We start from the raw sequence: 23,141 nt of genomic DNA, 5'->3' as shown, positions 1-23,141 counted from the left end.
TTCTTTTAGCTGATTGCCAGGTTCCCACCCATTTGGTTTGCCTTTTTAGGTTTCCCATATTAGATACGTCACTGGTGTGATTCTGTTCTTTTTTTCATGTAATGTCAGGTTAAATTAGCAAGTCTGCAGCATGAGACAGTGGTTTAACAAAACACGCCACTCAGGATGAATCTGATCATTTGTGTGCTTATATTTCAGAAAATAATCATATACATTATGCAATATAATACACGCTTTCTGTATGAATATCAAAATATCAAAAAGTGCAAATGAGCAAAAGCAGCAAACAGAGTGGTACAACAGGAAGCACACTGACCCCTAACTGAAATGTTGAATTTATAGTTCAGGTCACAGCCAGCATTGAGATTTCCATTCAACTGCATGATCAGGTGTTATTTAACAGTATTGATAACTGATGACACTATCAAATAACTATAATAAACCCAGCATGGCTGCTAACACTGTGCAACTGAATCTACATCTCTAAATTAGTGTTATCACCTTTGATTACAGTTCAGTGCTTTAAAGAAACAATAAATACTGCATACATCTTTCTAAATGTTGCCACTTTATGAGTATGAAGGCTCTAAGCTTCTAACTACTTTATTTAAAAATACCGATTTTTTTATCCTTTCTATCTGTTGGTCTACCCACAGAGATTAATTAACCCATGGCTTTTTTTGGCAGTAAAGTGGCTGTTTTTTGATGACTGTGTTTCACAATTCATGTTGACAGTCTCTTAACAGTTGATGAACAAGCTCAGAGTCACAATGCAGAAACATAAAGAGTGGGCATCCTTAAAACAGGCAGTTAAATTTGCGTGTTCCCTCTGGCACGTTTGTTTCTGCATCAGTTCAGCTCCCCTGGTTTCATGAAAACACTTGGAACAATTCAAATAGAGATCTTTAACGAGCATTGAACTTTGCTGATGTTGTAACAGTAGTGTAAAATGGATTAAAGTTGGGGGAAAAATGATACGAATATGATTAGCTAGATTAAGTTCCTGTCTTTTTGAACATCCTCCATGGTTTGATCATAGCCTGCATGAGGGATGTCCATTTTGCACTTTTTGAAGACATTGTGAAAGTAGTTTCTGCAGGCTAATGTTTGTGAGCTTAACTAAAGCAAAATAGAAAAGAATCTGGTCTGAAACGCTCTTTTTGGTAAACAGATTATGGATTCCTAACAAATGCAAGTCATCACTGTAACATCTGGCAAGTTTCTCTCATCTTCTTTAACGAAGCATTCCGATAAAAGTCTTGTTTTTGGTGTTTTTTTACATGTTTTTGTGGTATTTTTCTGATGATGGAAGACATATAAGAAAATTAAACTTGAAATTATGTTTCTGGGTATTTCTTTTTTATTTGTGACGTAGAAAATAGGCTGGCCTGGCCTCAAGCTCCCTGCTCAGAGCTCTCAGCAATGGGGAGGGTAAGGGGCGCGGTGTTGCTCCGTGCCAATGGTCTTGCCCACAACTCGGAGGCGAATTTCTAACAAACTACCGCCGCTGTGCAGAATCTATGTCCTAGAGAAAGACACAGGTTTTTGGATTTTGGCGAAAAACAGCACTGCCATACTTAAAAGACCACTGGGAACTCTTTTAAAATCTATCAAAAGATGATTGGCGTGGGACTTAAACAAAAAGAAGGTAAAATACATCCCTTTTTTTTTCATGCGTCTCTCAGAAATGTTTTACCTGACATTACAAGTTGAAAAGAATATAGCATCACTGTTGATTCTTTTCACTTTTTTGAGTACATTCTTCCAGTAGTTATTTAGGGATAGGGAGGAAAGCATTGACCTAATCTCAACCTAAAAGCATATAATTGTTGTCTTTTTTTAATGCATCTAAAACTGCTCACATTTGTCACTGAGAGGGGGAAATTTTTCCCACACGTGCTCTTAACCACAAAGCTAGCTTCTGTAGTTAAAAGGAGGCTTCCAAAAAAAAGGCTACTAAGCGATGAAACTTACAGTATGTCTTCTGTACATCTCACAGCTGCTTTAGAAGTTTGGCACACAAACGATATGTTTGCTTTCTGTGATATATTTTTAATAAGAAAATAGAAATTATACAAGTCCTTAAAGAAAAAGTCCATTTTACACATATGAACGAGAGCCACTCTTTACTGTTCGAACAAGTGTCTGTCAGAAAAGGCGTACGGCTTTCATGTGCTTTAGTACAGCGGTCTGAGCTCCACTCTGGTGTTTACAGCCTTCTGAAGGGAACTGCTGTTGTTAGTGTGCTTCAGTCTGAGCCAGCTGAGTCAGACGCCCACATTTATTTAGCATGTTGATGGAATATGGAGGTCTGTGAGCGCAATGGGGTGTTCGAGCAACGAGAGGGCCAAATAAGTGACACAAACAGAAAAAGAGTGCACTCATCAGAAGCACTGTGTCATCATACATTTCTTATGATTGCCTCTCAGCTGGTCTCTCCCAGAATCCTGTGCAAATCCTCAGGATGAACACGACCCTCTTCACCACGACTGATATTCTTTACCCTCCTGAGGCATAAAAAAAAACATTTTTTTAACTTTCATTTTCTACTTTTAAGGTTAAATTTGCAGTAGAATTCTGCAGTTTTTTCATGAAAAGATTACCACATTCCTGACGATTCCTCATGCAGCAGCTGGATGACATCGCCACATTCAAAGCTAATATCATCAGAGCTGGCCATGCTACTCTCCACCATCACTCTGTACCTTCCAGACACCTAAAGCAAAAGACAGAATCTGTTACAATCAATAGCTCTTGGAATTTTTTCTGTAACACATACATTTCAAAAATTAAAATGTAAAAATAATCATTCTCAATTGTGCTTGTCATGGTGCCTGCCGGTCTCCTCCCCCTTCCAGCCCTGCTCTGCTCCTGACTCCAGCTGTGACCAATCAACTCATCAACTCACCTGCTTCTTAAGGAGACCCAACTCCAAGAGTCTTCGCCAGTTCGTTAACCCTGATGGTGCCTAGTCATTCAGTGCTCCACGTCTGGCTCCCTTGTCTAGAACCACGCTAACCTCTTTTGTCTTGTGCCTCAGGTTTTGTCATGCCACGATTGTCACCTGGAACCTACACCACCTTGAGCTGCAGCTACCTCCCAGACGCCGACACTCTTCGGCCACAGCACGCACTGGTTCCGGCTACACTGGTCCTCCAGCCTTGCCACTCACAAGAACTCCAGCAACACCCCTCCTCAAGACCTTCAGTCACACCACTCTCAAGATCTCCAGTAGCGCTGCAGCTGCACCTCTGTCAGCAAGAGCTACAGCTCGCTCGGGCTTCTCCACCACGCTCAAAGCCACGCCTTCTAGTCTCGACCTAGCCACGCTCCTCCAAGCCTTCGCCATATTCAGTGACATTAAATTACATTTATCCACTTACCTGTCTCCTCGTACTGGGTTCCAGCATCTGGGTCCGTCTCGTGTTCTGACCATGACAGAACGAACTGGCCATCATCCGGACCCAGCTGACCCGGAAGGACTCCGCCTGGCAGTCAAACAACAGGGCGTCATGTTGGAGCATCAAGCCAAAGCGCTTACACAGATGGCCTCCGTGCACCAAGACTTATTTTGCCGGCTGGAAAGTGCGACACAAACCTTGCTAGAACTAACCGGGCAACAATCCGTCTCTGCTGTTCCAGCGTCACTTCCACCTTCCAGCGATCCGCCTGTCTCTAGTTCCACCTCACTTCCGGAAAACTTCCGTCTCCAGCCAGAGCAGTTCCATGGCGACGTCGAAGCATGCGGGGGTTTCCTACTGCAGTGTCAACTCCTGTTTCTACAAGCGCCTCGTTTCTACCACTCGGATCACAGCAAGATAACTTTATTAGTCAACTCACTCAGAGGTAAAGCGCTACAGTGGGCCCAAGCTTTCCTCGCCGCCAATCCCGTCACTCATCTGTCCTTCGAAAGCTTCATTGGTGAGTTCCGACTCGTATTTGATCAGCCGAAAAAACAGGAAGAAGCCACCAGACGATTACTGAGGCTCAACCAACGTAATCGATCTGTCAGCGATCACGTGATTGACTTTCGTATTCTAGCGGTAGAAGCAGGCTGGTCTGATCCGGCACTTCGTGGTATCTTCTATCAATCATTAAATGACGCCATCAAGGATCATTTATGCACTCAGCCCGAAGCTCAGTCTTTTGAAGATCTTGTGGCTGCTGCGCTACGCTCTGATACCCGCCTCAGAGAACGTCAACACGAATGTAACTCACAACCCCGCAAGCCGCCATTAGCTAAACCACATGCACCCCCGGGTGATCCAGTTGGTTTTTCCCCGGCCATGTCACGTAGCAGCTCCGAGGAACCCATGCAGATTGGGCACTCAAAACTGTCAGCTGAAGAACGTCAGAAGCGTAGAGACGAAGGTCTTTGTTTCTACTGCGGTGATCCGAATCATAAGGTTTCTCAATGCAGGCTCCGTTTAAACTCCAAGACCCCCCGCTAGACGACAGGCCGCGGGCGGGTCAGACTGCTTTTCCCACGTCCAAGAACTTTTTCTATGTTCCTGTCAAGCTATGTTTCAAGTCCGCTGTCACTGAAATCCATGCTTTAGTTGATTCTGGGGCCGAACAAAGTCTTATTGATTCTGATTTAGTGAAATCACTGTCGCTGCCCGTGGAACCTTTAGAAAACCCAGTTAAAACCACAGGGTTGGGGGGTCAGCACCTCGCTGTTATCACTCACCGCACTAGACCTATTCAGCTCGTTTCCTCTGGCAATCACCACGAGTTTATACAATTCTATGTCACGCATGCTCCTCAAAATCCAGTGGTTTTAGGTTATTCTTGGCTTAAGCTGCACAACCCACGTTTGGACTGGGCCTCTCACCGAGTGGTTACCTGGAGTGCTTTTTGTCTAGCTAATTGCCTTCGTTCAGCTATGCCTACTGTACCTTCCGACGTCAACGTAACTACTGAACTTATTGATCTTTCGTCAGTACCCCCGTGCTATCATGAGTTTAAAACCGTTTTCAGTAAACTCAAGGCTAATTCTTTACCTCCGCACAGACCTTATGACTGTGCCATTGAACTCCTGCCTGGGGCTACTCTACCCAAAGGACATTTATTTAACCTGTCTGGTCCTGAAAAGGCAGCCATGGAGTCGTATATCCATGAAGCTCTATCCTCCGGTCACATTCGACCCTCCTCGTCCCCGGTGGGTGCTGGGTTCTTTTTCGTCTCTAAGAAGGACAAAACGCTACGACCCTGCATCGATTACCGGGAACTTAATCAAATTACTGTTAAGGACAAATACTCTCTTCCACTTATCAGCTCCGTGTTCGATTCAGTGCAGGGGGCCCGCATATTTACCAAACTCGACCTACGTAATGCCTATCATTTAGTCCGCATTAAAGAAGGCGACGAGTGGAAGACCGCATTCAATACGCCTCTGGGTCATTATGAATACCTCGTCATGCCTTTCGGTCTTACCAACGCCCCTGCAGTATTCCAGAGACTTGTTAATGATATCCTCCGGGACTTCATTAATCGTTTTGTTTTCGTCTATCTCGATGACATCTTGATATTCTCACCTGATCCCGTGCAGCATGAAAACCATGTCCGTTTGGTTCTCTCCAGATTGCTCGAGAACCAACTTTTTGTTAAAGCGGAGAAATGCCAGTTCCATGCTTCCTCTGTCCAGTTCCTCGGCTATATTCTTGAGGCTGGCAGCATACGTCCTGATCCCGCTAAAATAGAAGCCGTCACTCAGTGGGAACCACCGGAGTCACGTAAAAAGCTGCAGCAGTTTCTGGGGTTTGCTAATTTTTATCGGCGGTTCATACGCAACTACAGCAGTATTGCTTCACCCCTCACTCAGTTAACTTCCATCTCCAAACCTTTTATTTGGAACCCAGAGGCACAGGCTGCTTTTGACAAACTCAAGTCATTGTTTATTTCGGCTCCTATTCTCATCCAACCTGACCCGAATAGACAGTTTGTGGTCGAAGTTGACGCCTCCGATACTGGGGTTGGCGCTGTTCTCTCCCAACGTGAAGCATCCTCTGGCAAACTCAAACCGTGTGCTTTCTTTTCTAAGAAGCTTTCACCTGCAGAGCGAAATTATGACGTGGGTAACCGAGAGTTGCTTGCCATCAAGTTGGCTTTGGAAGAGTGGCGGCACTGGCTGGAGGGGGCAAAACAACCATTCATAGTTTGGACTGACCATAAAAATCTGGAATATTTAAGATCCGCAAAAAGACTGAATTCTCGCCAAGCCAGGTGGTGTTTATTTTTTGATCGCTTCGACTTCACCATTACTTACAGGCCAGGCAGTAGAAATGTCAAACCTGACGCCCTTTCCAGGAAATTCAGCACTGACGGACCTAATGATACTGCTTCCATCATCCCTGCCACTTGCATCGTGGGAAGTCTGACCTGGGATATTGAGAACCGGGTCATTAATGCCCAAGGTGAGGAACCCGACCATGATCCCTGTCCTAACGGCATCCTTTACGTTCCCACCTCTCTCAGGTCAGACGTGCTAGTTTGGGGCCACAATTCCCGTATAGCCTGTCATGGAGGCATCTACCGCACCCTCAATCTCATCAGGAAGAGGTTCTTCTGGCCGAATATGGAGAAGGATGTGCGTGAGTACGTGGCCGCCTGCGCTACTTGCGCACGGTCCAAATCTTCCAACTCTCCGCCTTCAGGACTGTTGCGGCCCCTGCCTACGCCGCACAGACCATGGTCTCACATCGCCATTGATTTTGTTACGGGTTTACCCCCTTCCCAAGGTCATTCAGTTATACTCACTGTTGTTGACCGTTTCTCCAAGGCTGCTCAGTTCATTCCACTGCCCCAACTACCTACCGCCACCAGTACTGCTGATATCTTAGTCCAACATGTCTTTCGATTTCATGGGATCCCTAGCGATATCGTTTCCGACAGGGGTCCACAGTTTGTTTCCCAAGTTTGGAAGGCCTTCTGTTCCGCTCTGGGTGCCACCACCAGTCTATCCTCCGGGTACCATCCCCAAACCAACGGGCAAGCGGAACGGGCCAATCAGGAGCTGGAAGCATCCCTTCGCTGTCTGGCTGCCCAAAACCCAACTGACTGGGCGAAGTTTCTTGTATGGATTGAATACGCCCATAATTCCCATATCTCCTCTGCCACAGGGGTCTCACCGTTTGAAGCCTCGCTCGGATATTCTCCTCCATTGTTTCCTTCTCAGGAACTGGATCTGGCGGTTCCGTCGATCCAACACCATTTACAGCGTTGCCAGCGGGTGTGGAACCAGACCAGAGAAGCCCTGCTCCGAACCAATGAACGAAACTGCAGATCAGCCAATCGTCGCAGGGTGGTGGGACCCGCTTATCAGGTCGGTCAAAAGGTGTGGCTGTCTGCCAAGAACATCCCTTTGCAGTCCACTTCCAGGAAGTTGGCTCCCCGCTTTATTGGCCCCTACATTATTGAAAAAATCATCAACCCTGCCTGCGTTCGCCTCAAGTTGCCGGCAGCCCTTAAGGTACACCCGTCATTCCACGTCTCACAAATTAAGCCCTTTGTCGATAGTCCCTTGTGCCCGCCTTCCGTCTCCCCTCCGCCCGCCCGTATCATTGACGGCGCTCCGGCTTTCACGGTCTCCAAGATTTTGGACGTTCGCCGCCGTGGCCGTGGCTTCCAGTTTTTGGTGGACTGGGAAGGGTACGGGCCTGAGGAACGCTCGTGGGTCTCCCGTTCTCTCATCCTCGACCCTTCCCTCATCACTGCCTTCTTCCGTGCCCACCCGGATCGGCGTCCGGGACCGCCTGGAGGCGGTCGTTGACGGGGGGGTACTGTCATGGTGCCTGCCGGTCTCCTCCCCCTTCCAGCCCTGCTCTGCTCCTGACTCCAGCTGTGACCAATCAACTCATCAACTCACCTGCTTCTTAAGGAGACCCAACTCCAAGAGTCTTCGCCAGTTCGTTAACCCTGATGGTGCCTAGTCATTCAGTGCTCCACGTCTGGCTCCCTTGTCTAGAACCACGCTAACCTCTTTTGTCTTGTGCCTCAGGTTTTGTCATGCCACGATTGTCACCTGGAACCTACACCACCTTGAGCTGCAGCTACCTCCCAGACGCCGACACTCTTCGGCCACAGCACGCACTGGTTCCGGCTACACTGGTCCTCCAGCCTTGCCACTCACAAGAACTCCAGCAACACCCCTCCTCAAGACCTTCAGTCACACCACTCTCAAGATCTCCAGTAGCGCTGCAGCTGCACCTCTGTCAGCAAGAGCTACAGCTCGCTCGGGCTTCTCCACCACGCTCAAAGCCACGCCTTCTAGTCTCGACCTAGCCACGCTCCTCCAAGCCTTCGCCATATTCAGTGACATTAAATTACATTTATCCACTTACCTGTCTCCTCGTACTGGGTTCCAGCATCTGGGTCCGTCTCGTGTTCTGACCATGACAGTGCTGTGTTGGTTTATAGGTTTAAAAAAATTCTCTCCCCATAATTTAAAATACAATGTAAGGTGCTGACATGTGTTTTTCACTCCTGTTTTAATGGTTTTCAAATATATTTTTAGTTAAAATTAACTTTAAAAAACCAGAAGCCAGCTCAAAATCCATTGAATCCAATTGATCGGAATTAATTTGATATTTTCCTGCAAAATGAAATGCATTTTTTAAAGTCAATACCAGCATTATTTCCCCAAAAAAGGTTTGCATAAAAACTTCTGCTCAGAGTATAGAGCAGCAACATGACAACTTAAATAATAAATATCATATTTTAGAAAAAAAAAATTCCTTTAATTTGTCAAGTAAAAATGAACTTTTAGACATTTGTATGAATACCTTTAGTTCAGTTCATTTTGATAAATGGAGAATAGAGGAGGACAGCAGTAGAAAAGATTTCCAAAGAGAATGCGTCTTGTTTTCCCACCAAACTGTCAATTTTGTCACAAAAAGCCCAGTGGAGCTGTCAAAAACTAATCCCATCACCCAACAGGAGGAAAAAAACATGAATAGATGAGCATTGTCCTGCTCTGATCACATTTTTTAAATCCCCTTCTCAGTTTACATGACAAAATATGGTTTTTCTGCACATCTTATTCTCCTCAATTAACGTCGTCTCACTAGTTGGGCGGGTTGATCCTCTTCCTCTGAGTCTGACAGGGCAGAAAGGTCTGTCGAGCCCCAGTCCTCCAGACCCTCACAGGTTGCCACTGAGTGAGCGGTGACAGGCCAGCCTGCAGATGCAGATGACAGACAGCTCTGCAGTGTCACAAAATTAACCCACCAGAGACTAAAGGGTTTCTGTGTGCATTCTTTAAAAAAAAAAAAATACATGTATAAACTGGAAATATTTTGTTGGAATGTTCATGCAACAGAAAATTTAAATTTGTGTTTTGCCTCTAGCCAACATCAAAATACATCATTACATCCTCCCTTTTTGTATTTGGTTCAGTGACTTACTGCGTCGAGGTGAATGGACCACGGGCTCAGAGTGGGTGGGGCTTAGGAAAGTAGACTCCTCCTCCCTAAACCTGTGAGAGTGACTTGTGGCAGAGGAACTGTGAGGAACAGGGAGACACGCTGAGCAGCCTCCCACCGACGGGCCGTCCCAAGAAACACACACCTCTGATGCACTGAACAGCATCACCACGGAAACAAAAGATACGGGCACAACAAACAGAACGAACAACAGCATTCACTGTGTCACATATGAGCTTGTACCGCATCCACAGTCAATTAGCTAAAACTGATTTCCACTATGACTTACATCCTGAAAGGAAATCAACTACAGAAGGGAATTCGAAAAATGAAAATATTGGCTAAAAATGGCACAAAAGGGATCATTCGCAAATACTTAGTGACTTAGAATTATTTATACAAACAAATCATTTATTTTAACAGTCATCTTTCTGATGTCTGTGGCCCTAGATTTGAGTAACAACACGTATCTTGATCTTTTAGTGAAATATTATGGACATTGAAAGGCAAAATACTGCAACAAGCTTTCTCAATAATGAACTGTATTGTTATGAACTTTGACACCCACAAAAGTCAAACAACCATAAAACTCATAACATGCAGGCAGGCATGCAACAAAAAAGAAATTGTGGTTATTTGATGTAACTCCTCAAACAAACCATGAAATGTTGCAGCTGACAAACCTTTAGAGCATTTATTCTATAGCCTTGACAGGTTTTTGACTGTCACTGCCGAAATACTCAATCAACTGAATTCAACTCACACGTTCACATTCAGATTTTATTTTTGATTTCAATTAAGAGACATCTGTTTGTCGAATTATAATTAAAAACGTATTTTTTGGCTGTAAAAAACATTCCTACAGACAATGTTGATTTCAACTGAAAAAAAGGCAGAATTACAGTATATAAAATTCTATAAAATGATATATAAAGATTACATCAAAACATATTTTTATGAAACTGTTTCAAGAATAAATTTGATTTAATGAATCAGGTTTTTTTTAACCAAGTTGGTCATTAAATCATAAGTAGTTTAAGGGTCAATACTTATACTGTAGATGGAAAGAGCAACCAAGTCTCTATGCATTAATAGGTTACTTAAATGGCAAAACACTTTGCAAAATGTAAGTCAATAATAATTCTAAATGTAATTATTGATTAATTATGTAAAAAATTGATTTTGTATGCTTGTCTTCTGCTTGTTTTTTGTATATTAAACAGAGGTCATGCAGATAGACGCACCTGTCAGAGAGAGGGTTGTCTGAAAGAGAAAGACAGGAAGGCTCATCTGGCAAAAAGAGGAGAGAAACAGACCATGATAAATGGAAATACACAAAAATAGTTAAGGCAAACATAAAATGAAGAAAAAGAGGAAATCAAGTGAGAAGTAATAAGCAAATAAACTCTTATTTTTTAAATAAATTGAACTTTTACTCATTAAAAGACAAAAAAGTGAGAAAAAACTTAAACAAATCATCTTAAAGAAAGAAACCTTGATGCAGTTTCTGCTGGTTGGTGAGAATTTTTCGAATCTCTGTGAGCCAAGAAACTTTGACCTCCACAGTAGGCGCCTGAAGAGACAGACACACATAAATACAAAAGCATGACCTCCTTTGACACTGAAAGTTTAACAATAAATAAATAAATAAATAAAGAAGATGGTATATGAAAGACTGAATACCTGAACTACATACACCACCTCTCTGCCGCTGTACCATATTTCAAATTTCTTCACATCTCCTTTCACAGTTTCTGTGAGTCCAACTGTGTTCATCTGTATAAAGAAACACATTATTTTCACTGTAACTATTAAAATGACCAAATCTGGGACACATTTTACTGTTAGCACCTCTATTAAAGTACCACTACTGTCATCTTTAGATCCATTTTAAGTGTTCCCAGTTGTCTTTTAATTATGATTATAGTGTCTTTAGCCCAAATTTAGAAAACCTGTGTCGATTTACTGGGTTAATTTCTGCAGAGTGCCAGTAGTTCGTTAGAAATTTGCCTCTGAGTTGTGGGCGGTTGGTAAAGTGCAAGTCCCCCTCTACTTCCCAACATCTGCTTACACGCTCACTTGCTAGCTTACAGCCCCTCACATCCCACAACAAAACATTACTATTGCAACAAAACTGGCGAGCATTATTGGACCTATCCAGCCAAACATTTCTGTGCCAGATGCAAGCTCAGACTAGGAAAATGAAGACGAACGTGGATCAGAATGGAGCGGAGCAGGGAGCTTATGGTTTGCCGTAGTAGATTCTACATCACAGCTACAAACCTATTCTGATGGCTTTTTTCATCTACTCCTACTTCATCCCAATTTGAATAAAGAAATACTCAGAAATGCTTAATTTTCTTTATATACGTTCTCCATAATCCGAAAAATGCCACAAGAACACATTATAAACACGATTTCAGAGTGATTGTCCCAGAGTGAGTTTTTAAGGAATAGACAGATAAGTTTGATGAGTCTGCAACTAGAAAACTGCTCCATCTGATCCTAATGTAGCCCAGTGTTTACAGTGGAGTGACTGAAGTGTGTTTTGTTACTCTGAGGCAGGATTTGAAGCTGTAGAAAGGCGTCCTGTCGTGGTTGTCTTCATCCCTGCGCTTGCAGAAGAGGAGGGCGTTCTCATAGAGAAAGAGGTGTCGCTGCATGGGTTTGAACCTGGCAAGCTCCTTCATTCGCACCGCCGCCCGTTTGTAGCTGATCCACACAGTGAAACTTCCCTGCAGCACTACACGGCCCAGCTGGCTGAGCTCCCCCTGACCCCACACAGCAACGCAAAACACACCGACCAGTAAATAACAGCAAAAAAAGTAGTGGGGTTTGTTTTAATTACAATCAGCAGGCATCACATTACAACAAACACTACATATGAGAAGGACCACAAGTCCCTCATCCGGCGATGTGATCGACTACCCTGCAGGATTTGATCCTCTAGCTTGTTGTCACCTGATATCCGGTGATGGCTATCTGGTGCATGGAATCATTGACAGACTTGAGCAGCTCCAGCATGGAGCTCAGAGCCTCCTGCAGCTCACTGCGGTACTGCTCCACTGTGGACTGCTTCAGAAGCTCCTGAGAAAACGCAGACGCACCAGATGATGGGTGAGGAGTATGTTCTTTATTTGATCAAAGTATAATTAGCAAACGTTTTTCCAGTTCTCCTACCATTGAATAATTTAATTTTCTCTGTGCTTGATTAGACAAGTGTTTTCCAGGTCTTATGCATCATATAATTGCTGTTAAGTTAATGCAAATGTGCACTTCTAAGGTCTCGTAACACTTAAGTGAACACAATGTGATGGGCATTTAACTCATCTGTGTGGTGCACGACTAAAACCTTGAGAAGCAGCTGGTACTTGGTGAGGCGTTGGATCGGTTTCAGCAGGTAAGAATCAAGACCCAGCCTCTGGTCCAGCTTCCTCTGGCACTCCTGCAGGGCAATCAAACCCAGAATGTCTGCAAACTGATCACTGAGTCCAAAATCCAATGTTGACAATGTGAAATATGCTGAAGATTTAAATAGTGGGGGTCATTATGTCAGCTATGTGTAATTACCTGAAAAAAGGGCGAATCAGAGCACTGTCTCCATAGCAACTCAGAGCGAGGTTTGTTTTGGCAGTAGCGTTCATACACTTGGAAATTGTCTTTCTGCTCAAACACACAAAACACACTCATAGGGATTTACAGAATTCCTTAAATATGGAGATATATTCCTTTCATTTGTGATTTACAGCTGTAAAATGATGTATATATACCTGTATGTAAATAGATTTTGCTTGTGAAAATAAGAGTGCTGTACATGCACGTGCTGAAGAAAGCCCAAATATTTTTTACAACCACTTCTTTTATGCAAGGACAAAGTGATACTACAAAAGCACAAAATGATTTAATTTTTTTACAGATGCACACATTTTGTTTGCAGATGCAAAACATATTTTCATTTGTGGACACTGTTTCACAAATGCAAAACATCTATGAAAGGGATAAAACTCCAAAGTCTTCATCAATCATGTTCACTCACCCGTTGCAGGAAACAAGAGCCCACTCTCTCTGGCGTCTCCAGGAAATCCTGCAGATCTTGAAGAAAGATCCTACATTGAGACAGCAAGAGGTAAATCAAATGAAACTGGATTTCAGTGAAAAGACAGAAAGCGATTCAGATGGTTTGTGAGTCTGTGCGTGTGTGTATGTGTGGCTCACCTGCTGTGGAACTGGTAAATCTCTGGCATGTTGCCAAACAGAACGTCTTTCTGGCTGCGTAGAGCTGAAGGCAGGAGATTAGACATGGAGGGGTCCTCCATTTCTGCCCTGTAGCCCTGATGGATGAAGAGAGGGAAACAGGAGATGCACCATAAGAAATTAGGAATCCAAAATATAATAATCAAAGATGATCATATTGGATCAAATCTAACACACCAGAAGGACGGAGAGCAGCTCATCAACATAGATCCTCTCCGTAGATATCAGTTCTTTCATAATGTGACTGGAACATGACAACAGAAAAAAATTATTTCCAGTCATGTTTTGGATCCAGGATTAGACTGGTGGTTAAAGCCTCCTTACCGCGTGACCTGCTCGGGATTGTCTTCTGTTTCTGAATCAGTCTCTGGGATGGGACCATAAAGACTGCTGCGGTTGCCTTGGTAGTCATGCATCACCTCAATCTGCAAAACAAGCCATATGGAACAATTACAAAACACACCATAGAGCCAGTGGTTTGCAGGAACAGTTATATTATAAACAGGAAAATATATTAAAAAAAAAATTAACAGGTTTTATTAAGGTTTTATAAAGTATATATTGACACTTAAACCTTGCGTTGGCTGTTGTTTTTCTTTGTGGCTCTTTTCCCAGGTAGCAGGTCAAAGGAAAACTTAGAATTTAGGACACTGAAATCAACCCCTAAAAAGGAGAGAAAACAGCAAATATTAAGAAATCTAACCCAAAAGCTTTTGCTTTGAGTGGTAAAAAGATAAAAGCAGCATATCTGGGGGGAAGAGCAAACCGTGAGTTATCATTTTAAATTAAACTTTCCAGAGCAGAAATTATGCAGGGATTACCGTGTTTAGGGGAGAAAAGGGGAGATTTACAACGCAGTACAGTCTGGTCCGGTTCAGGCCGAGGAGCCACCAGCTGTATGGGTCGAACCTGCACATCTGCCAGTTTTCTCAAACACTGCTCTCTGTTTCTGATCATAGACTGAACTGAGTTTAGCTTCTCTGTTACCATGTTGATCTGGGACTGTAAACAAATCATAAATCGTAATGTTCATGAGTACTGTGACATTAAGACAGTGGCAGCTGCAGTGGCGGTCAGGTACCTCCAGCTGTGGAGTGAGTACAGCTTCAAAATCAAAACTCAGAGAGTCTTGGCAGTTTTTCACAGCAGATGGCGCCCTCTCCTGGTGGCAGCTCAGGTACTGCAACGCTTCCTGAGCTCCTTCTTTGGTTTGGAACTTGTCCACCATTTGACTGGCCAGCAAATAGGCGCCTTCATCACACCAACGAAGGGCCTGTTTGGAAAAAAACAGAACTATGATATGCAAATTCATAAATAGATCATTGTTAATTTATCACAAATCGGCCTGTTGTGTATTTAAGATCAGACAAAATAGGTCATTTGATTTAAAATCAGAATCTTACAGGACATGTGGGATAAAAGTGGCAACAAAAAAACAGTGGAACACAAATACCAATACCAATACAATACAAATACAAATACCATAACTATCATTCACTCTATTCTGAGTTTGTGTGTGGACTTTAGGATGCATAGCTTTGGTATCTTTACTTCCTCAAGACGTAGCAGCAGGTCCCGTGTTCGGGTGAGCGAAGCTCGCTTGGTCCGGACGGCTGCGGTGATGACATCACAGTGATGTCGCAGCTCATTGCAGCGCTGGACAATGAGAGCCAGGGCATAGTGGTGGTTGGCAGCCAACTGATGGCCATGAAGTATCACCACCTGGGCTCGAGCCATCTCCTCCTAACAGGAACACATGAATTGTTCTATCAGAGAGCTTCTTTCTGCTTTTTTAAAAGCACAAAGAGGGAAAATCTTTTTTTTTTTTTTTTAATCGAACATCCTTAGACTCAACAAACAATAGGCTTGCAATTTTTCAGTTAGGTGTATGTTTATGTGTACAATAATGAATAAAAGTTAGTAGCTCCTCTTAAATTGCCCTGACCTTGTTCCCAGAGGCTGTGATCGCTCTGCTGGGACCGAGTGAGGAGGCCAACCACAGAACAGCTAGAGTTTGTCAAAATTAGGTCAAGCAGGAAGGAAATGACCAAAAGCAGATTGCTAAACCAACACCAGACTGGCTAGAAAAATGAATGGATTAATGGCTGAGTCAAAGTCCAAAACCTAACCTAGTTCAACTGCAGAAGGAAAGCTGTACATCAGAATTTCAATGAGCTGCTGAAGCTTTTCTATAAATTTAATAATTTAAAATCCTCTACATTGATCTGAAAGACTGACTCACTCTGACTGAGAATAAGAGAAAATTCAATTTGTTGCTGTTAAAAAATGTATTTAAAACCCCACTGTCTGAGGTAAATATATATATTCAATATTTTAAATTAAAATATCAAATATTGGGTTATAGAACTAAATATATAATGTTTGCTTTGTCCCATTTAGTCAGAATCTCTGGTTATTTTAGAAAATTTTCTTTCATAATCAAAAATAATAGGTTTAAAAAAAAGGAAATTTGAACATTGATTAGAAACTAAGTAAAAAATTACTGTACATGGTTTGGATTACAGTGCCTAATAAATATGAGCACAATGGATGCTTGTACATTCCAAACTGTATTTGTCTAAAAATTACCATGGCAGGACGTTTTTTTAAAAATTATTTTACAAGATCCTATTACATCTGAGCTAATGTTTGAGCTAACCCTTTAAACATGTCGTCACAGAAGTAACTGCTGTGGTAAAACAACCCATACTGTGATCTCCATGCATGTGGACGCCAGGTAATAAGAGGTTAAAAGGGGAAAGGAAATAAGAAGTTTGACAAAGATCCTTTTAGTTGATAACTGTATTTTCAAACCATTTTCATCCCTTCATCTTGACATGTGAAAGCTTGTATGTGTGTGCGGGGTTTAACCTGAGCATGATTGTCCAACGTCTCCAAATCTTTAAGGAGCTGCTCTGTCTGAACCACTGTGGTTCCCACAGAAGCGATCTCCTTCTCCTGAGCGGAGAGACGCTCCAGCACCTCCTCCATCTGTAAGCAAACAGCAGTCCAGTGTCACGCAGAAACCACGGCAATCTTTATAAATAAAGATTTAATTACTTACCTGCTGGAAGCTGATTTCATAGTGAAGCAGCTGGAGGTATTGCTGCAGCTTTAGATGATGCTTGTCAAAGAAGCCGTCAAATGCTTCCTCCATGTCTCTGAGCTGAGCCAGGAGCCTAAAACACACATGCCAACAGATGGTTTACTTTCTGAAACACGTCAAATTGATCTTTATGGAGGGGGGAACTTCACCTCCTAACAGTCTCCATATCTGCTTGTATTTCTCTCTCCTCCTCTATTTCTTTTTTAGCTGCTTTAACTGTTTCCAGGTTGGAAAACAGAAGGCGACCCTCTTTCAGCACACCCCGGATGTCATCCTGACAAAAGAAAGCCCCATAAAGTCAGCGTCAGTCACAAAAACAGAAGAGAGAAGCAAGAGCAAATGGTTACCTTCATCTGTTTGTATCTGTGAGTGTGCGAGTGGAGAAGGAACTCAATGGCATTAGCTTCATCTGGAAGTTCAGTATCAGACAGCTCAGATCCGAAGCTCTGCAGCAGCTGTGCGATCTCCTTCACCGTCACAGCAAAGCTCTCAATGGACTGCAGATACAAATGCACAGACTTTTAAGGGATGCCTCAGATTTCAGCAGTCTAGCAGAGCTTGTGTTCGTCATCAGTTCGTACCGAGCGAAGGATGAGCCAGTCACTCTGGCAGTATTCCACTTTTGCACTGAAGTCTGATGCCAGGTGGTTTTCATCGATGTAGCGCAGCAAGTCTCCAACTGAGCGCAGCATCACCACCTGTCAAACACACCTGAGATTTGACACCCCAACGGTGGAGCCCGAGTGACGTTCACCTGAGGCTCCAGAGATACTTCTCACTCTTAATCAATGCTCACCGGCATCTTTAACAGGAAATCATCCTGGCTGAAGCGAAAGCCCAGGTCAGTGCTGGAAGACGGACTAGGGGCGGGACTTAACAAGCTACTAGGGCGGAGCACCAAGATCAGATGCAGGTTACCTGGAAATGAAGTCTGAAACAGAAGAAAACCAGTTCAAGCATCTCTTACCTTCTATAAATAAAACTATGGGATGATGCAGGTAATTGAACTTTAATCATAAGCTAAAAATATTAACTAAAAACATAAATACATTTAAGCAGCTAAGAGGATGTTAAAGGGAAAACAAAATCCATATTTTTATAAAATAACAATTCTCCTAAAGGATGAAAGAGGATAGGCAAATGAAACCTCCCTGCCATGTGTATGTTAAAGGAGACATTTGTGAGTTTATTTATTCAACTACAATTTCCCCACAGTGACACTGAACACGGTCATTAGACGTGTCCAGTCCTTTGCATCAGTGATGGATTGCACACTGATGAGTAACTCCTGCAAAGTGGTATTAAATTAGTGTTTCCGTTCAATAAAAATGTGTCCCTAAATTGAGATCCATTGCTGCCAAATGCCTTTTGAAATCCCACCATTAGATAATTCTATGAGTACTTTTAGTATGTGTGAGTGTTTTAGTAATATATTTATTTAGCAATCTCACTCTGATTCAAAGGGCTGCAGTCTTTGACATATCCCAATGGAGGAATCAAACAAGTGGCACAAAGATGACCACGGAGATCTAGAAGTGAACCAATTAAATTATCAATTTTGTTCTGAGATAATAAAAAAAGTAATATAGGCAATAACACCAAATTGTAGAAATCCGAAAAGATAAATGGAATGGAATGGAAATGGAAACAAGTTTATTTTGAATAATATATATATATATATATATATATATATATATATATATATATATATATATATATATATGTATATATATATATATATATATATATATATATATATATATATATATATATATATATATAAAACACACACACACATTAAAAAAAGAGAATATAAAGAAAACGTTCACGCTCAAGAAAAAAAAAAGAGAGAAAGAAATCACCGTTATAAATACAAACAGAACTTATTTTCTTTTTTTCCCCCTTTTTTTCATATATGAACACATATATTATAAACAATTATACAATTAAACAATTATACAATTATACATATTCGAAAAGGAGTGAGAAGTATAAACTTATAAAAACTCCCCCCCTATTCCTCATCAATATTAAATAGCAAGCAGCTTCTTTATTTATATACAATGTTTTATAATATAATCTATGTAGCTATAAAGTATAATAATTTTCATAGAGTATTGTCATAAATACTGAGCATGAATTATTATTGAAAAATACCATGCGCATATTAAAATAAGAATAATCTACACATGCCTATTTTTACATATGTATACTTACATACATATATACATCTAATATCCATCCCATATATTTGAATATCGTTTTAAAATCATATTTTTATATCTTATTTTAAACAGTTTTATGTTTGGGCATTGCTTTATTTCATCTTTTGTTCCACAGTTTTGCTCCACAAATAGAAACACTGAAACATCTTCTATATTTGTAAATTTAAAAATTCTGTTTTCTTTTTGTACTCTTCCTCTCTTTTCATGAATAATTTTTGTACATTTGCTGGTAGTATGCTGTCTGTGGCTTTGAACATGATTAGTGCTGTACGCAGCTCCACCAGATCTGTAAGTTTCAATAATTTTGATTGTAGGAATAATGCATGTGTATGATCCAGGTAACCCGTGTTATGTACGATTCGTATCGCCCTCCTTTGAAGTATCAACAGTGAATGTAATGATGTTTTATAATTGTTTCCCCATACCTCCACACAGTAGTTTAAATAAGGTAGAACCAGGGAACAGTATAGAATATAAAGTGATTTATGATTTAAGACAAATTTTGCTTTATTTAGCACTGATATGCTTTTAGACAATTTTGATTGTATGTATTTGATATGTGGCTTCCAACTTAATTTGTCATCAATTAAAACACCAAGGAAATTACATTCATATATTCTTTCAAGTTCTACCCCATCAATCGTTACATCAATGTGCATATATCTTTTACAATTACCAAACAACATAATTTTTGTTTTGCTCAAATTCCATGATAACTTATTAATATTAAACCATACTTTCAACTTATTCATCTCTTTAGTTACATCTTCCAACAGTTTGTTTAAGTCGTCCCCATCACAGAAAATATCCGTATCGTCTGCAAATAGAACTAATTTAAATATTTCAGTAAATTTTTATATTTTAAATAAAATTAGTTAAAAAAAGTACTGATGATAACTCCAAAAAGAGTCAAATCTCTGCAGCAAGTCTTGTTGTTCTTCACCTTTCTGCATATCCCTTCAGGGATCACCACAGCATTTCAGCTTTCACAGATTCACACACGTGGTTTGGCAGAGATTTTTACGCCAGATGCCCTACCTCACACAGCCCTGTACTTTATTTGGGCTGGGGACTAATTTCCTGCACTAAACAAACTTTGCTGCATCATAGCTGAATAAATATGGCCAATACAAGTTTTATGTTCTCACGTGGTAACTGTTTACAATGCAACAAATTTAAATTCCAAAATTCAAGTTTTAAAAACAAGTGTGTGAAAGCAGCTTCCTCAAAGTATGCAGAAGACCTTCAACATAGGGGGGGGGGGGGGGGGTTGTTAGAAATAGCAGTAAGCTAAGAAGTTGCTTTCTACATTAAAACCTGGTTTGGTTTTGAAAATCAAGACTGGAGGAGAGATCACATTGAGCTTAATGAGCATTCAAATCTGTAACCTCAATCTGATAATCTGTTTTCTTCTTTTCTGCTGTTTGTTTTTGCCACTTAAGTGATTCTCCAGACACTTCTTTGCACAGTAAACATCTTGTAATACATAAACTTGTATTTAATTATGGCACCAAAACAGAAAAAGAAGTGAAAACCCCATAAAGCATGCAAATAAAAACTGCTCCTGTGATGAGAAGCATAAAGATCTTTAAAAAATAGCCTGTGATGGACACCTCCTTTTAAACTTCACATTTTGCTTTTTTCCGCCTCCCTGATATAATGTAGAAGACAAAAAGGGTATCTGGGGTATTTGGCTGTCAGTCTGCATGCTTGACAGCTGCTACTGTTCATCAGGAGAACCAGTAGAGCTCCACACAGCATCAGCAGCCCTCAGTGTCAGTCTGGCAAATCTTCTAGCTTTAGTTGCACTTTCAGCTCTTCTTGCTCTGCTAAATGATCACTCATCAATCAGTGAACCTGTGCGTCTGCACACTTTCTGGTCTGTTTTTGTGAAAAGGTTTGTTAAAAACATTGTTTTTGAGCCTTTTCCTGGTTTGCAAAACATGCAAACAATTAACAAAAAGCTCCACCATTCCTGAAAGTATGTGTTTATTTAGCTGATCGACATTTTTTAGGACACCAGATTTTGTGCTACCCTGCTTGGTTTGGTGCAAACTTGTCCTTACTGCCATCCTGTTTGCATATATTAAAAACAACCAATCATCAGCGCTTATGATTACATATCTCTGAGCCAAGTTTAAAACACATAGAAGCCTAGTTTAGGGATCTTTTCCACACTATGTCTGCTTAACCTTCAGCAGATTTTTATGCAAAAACAGAATATATAGAATTTCTCAAACGTATAAAAGCTTAAATGGGTAATGGAGAATACTGAGATCATCTGCAGTGCATCTCGGTACCAAAAGCCAACATCATCCAGTTCCACACCTACAACACACTTCTATAGGTGGCGGGTTTTGCGCGTCTGCATCGCTGATGCAGCTTCTTGCTGCTCCGTGCCTGCAGTTCTAAGACATGCAGGTTTGTCATTGGCCTGTCCCAGCTCACAATCCCACTCTAAAGCTGAACTTTCATGGGAATCGGTTCTGCCTCTGACGTATATTTAGCATCTCCGTTTCGCCGCATCTCCTGTATCCCAGTCTCCTCTGCTGCAGTATCCTCCCCGCCTCCCACACCCCCCCTTACCGCGGCCCGGCGCAGACGGGGGAACCCCCTCATCGGGTTGGACTCGGCCATGTCCTGCCGGTTCTGCTGTGGTCGATCCGAGCCCGGTTCGACCGCAGTGGGACGTGCTGTGAGGGGCGCGTGCAGCCGCAGCGACGTGCCGGTGAGCCGCCACTGCAGTATCCGGGCGGGCCGAGGCGGGATAACGGAGTGCGCACCTCAGCGACGTAGTCCTGGACCGGGACGGGCGGGAGGGCAGGTTTCCACACCCCCACCTGACGTCAAATCCAGAGTGGTACCAGATCATATTAGTGTGGGTAATATTGTTTAAATTAGGCATTAATTAATAAATAAAAATGACAAAAAGTTAGGCAAACGATAAAAATATCCTCACATTTATAATAAGATAAATAATTTGATGCATTTGCACTTTTTTGAATTTAAGAATGGTTTCACTGTTTTATTTATCTATTTTGTTTATTCTTTTTTGCGTCAATTAATTGAAACAAAAAAGTAAAAGTGGATTTTCTTCAGACATCCTTTAGGTGGCGTGATAAAACAGGAAATGCAGATGTAAAGGTGTCTATGGGGGAAACTAAAGGGTCTAACTATCACCGAAACAGTCACTGGATTTGTCACAATTTTGACTTCTGTTCTGTGGAGCAACAGAAATAGAGTCCTCTAATAAAAATAATAGTAGTAGTAGTAATAACAATAATGATAATGTCAATACAGTCTGTTTTTGTACAACCCATTATAAAGTAATCAGTCGAGAACTTTATTTATTTAAAACAAACAAACAAAACCCTGAGATTTCAGTCTGCAGTGTTTGACTGTTGTGAAGTAAAATTCCATTTATTTCTATTCATTTGTAAATCACCACTTCACCAATTCATGGTTTTCTGGAAGCTACCCAACAACTATGAACATTGAACAAAGCTAAATTCATTCATTCATTCATTCATCTTCTAAAGCCGTTCCATCCCTTTTGAGGTCACAAGGCTGCCAGAGCCTATGCTAGCCACTCGTGGGCAAAGGCAGAGGGCATTCTGGACGCCAGTCAGTCGCAGGGCCACAAATCACAATCATGCACACTCACATTCAGACCTATGGAGTAACCAATTAACCCGTGAAGCATGTTTTTGGACGGTGGAAGTAAGAAAACTCACGCAAAGCTAAATTCATATGTACTATTAGCATTTAGTCCAGATGATTGATCAAATTTAAAAGGGATGGACAAACATACCCAAAAAATAAATGTCCTCCAATGTCTGTCTTATCTGTTAATACTTTCTTTTTGTCATTGTGTGACCATTTAGCTTCAGAATCATCCACAGCTATCTTCAGTTCACGTGATTACCCTCAGAGTATTAAGGTGTCTTTTAGCTGATTTGTCAACCCCTTGGTTGCATTTTTTAATTTTCTTCATCATGTTAAACTGTCAAGTTGGGAGCCGGTTTAGCTCGTGCTGGTTTGCAGTGCCTTCCATCCGTGAAACCCAGGTTCAACTCCGGGCTGCTCCCTGTTCCCTTCTCTACCTCTATGCCGGTCCCAAGCCCGGTTGCTTTG

General features: G+C 41.7%; 1 protein-coding gene across 4 annotated transcripts; it reads right to left on the bottom strand.

Moving 5' to 3' along the window:
* Positions 1–170: 170 nt before the first annotated feature.
* On the bottom strand, positions 171–21,821 carry mcf2b (MCF.2 cell line derived transforming sequence b). Of its 4 annotated transcripts, none has more exons than XM_078930682.1 (27): positions 21,594–21,821; positions 17,579–17,713; positions 17,364–17,480; positions 17,130–17,279; positions 16,932–17,056; positions 16,741–16,855; positions 16,548–16,667; positions 15,228–15,419; positions 14,758–14,949; positions 14,498–14,678; positions 14,251–14,339; positions 14,001–14,101; positions 13,854–13,920; positions 13,638–13,753; positions 13,459–13,528; positions 12,993–13,085; positions 12,775–12,867; positions 12,384–12,509; positions 11,978–12,193; positions 11,106–11,198; positions 10,917–10,995; positions 10,667–10,712; positions 9,405–9,577; positions 9,066–9,178; positions 3,384–3,488; positions 2,604–2,716; positions 171–2,507 (listed from the first exon to the last, which is right to left on the bottom strand). In XM_078930682.1, the coding sequence occupies exons 1-27, from the start codon at positions 21,642–21,644 to the stop codon at positions 2,426–2,428; spliced, it is 3,153 nt and encodes a 1,050-aa protein (XP_078786808.1). In that variant the 5' UTR covers positions 21,645–21,821; the 3' UTR covers positions 171–2,425. The 4 variants fall into 4 exon arrangements, with proteins under 4 accessions (XP_078786808.1, XP_078786809.1, XP_023818338.1 ...); XM_078930683.1 differs by having other exon boundaries at positions 9,405–9,502; XM_023962570.2 differs by lacking the exon at positions 3,384–3,488.
* Positions 21,822–23,141: the final 1,320 nt, after the last annotated feature.

This window comes from Oryzias latipes, chromosome 14 (assembly GCF_053564925.1).
Source record: "Oryzias latipes strain Hd-rR chromosome 14, Olatipes_Hd-rR_3.1".
NCBI lineage: Eukaryota > Metazoa > Chordata > Actinopteri > Beloniformes > Adrianichthyidae > Oryzias > Oryzias latipes.
This window is presented reverse-complemented; position numbering and strand designations above follow the sequence as displayed.

What these genes read in the sequence shown, in the direction of transcription:
- mcf2b (XM_078930682.1), bottom strand. Translation starts at nt 21,644, where the DNA reads ATGGCCGAGTCCAACCCGATGAGGGGGTTCCCCCGTCTGCGCCGGGCC. An exon ending in TACTCACTCCACAGCTGGAG is followed by an intron (nt 14,679 to 14,757) that starts GTACCTGACCGC and finishes ATTTGTTTACAG; the next exon opens with TCCCAGATCAACATGGTAAC. An exon ending in AGGTGGTGTATGTAGTTCAG is followed by an intron (nt 10,996 to 11,105) that starts GTATTCAGTCTT and finishes CTGTCTCTTCAG; the next exon opens with GCGCCTACTGTGGAGGTCAA.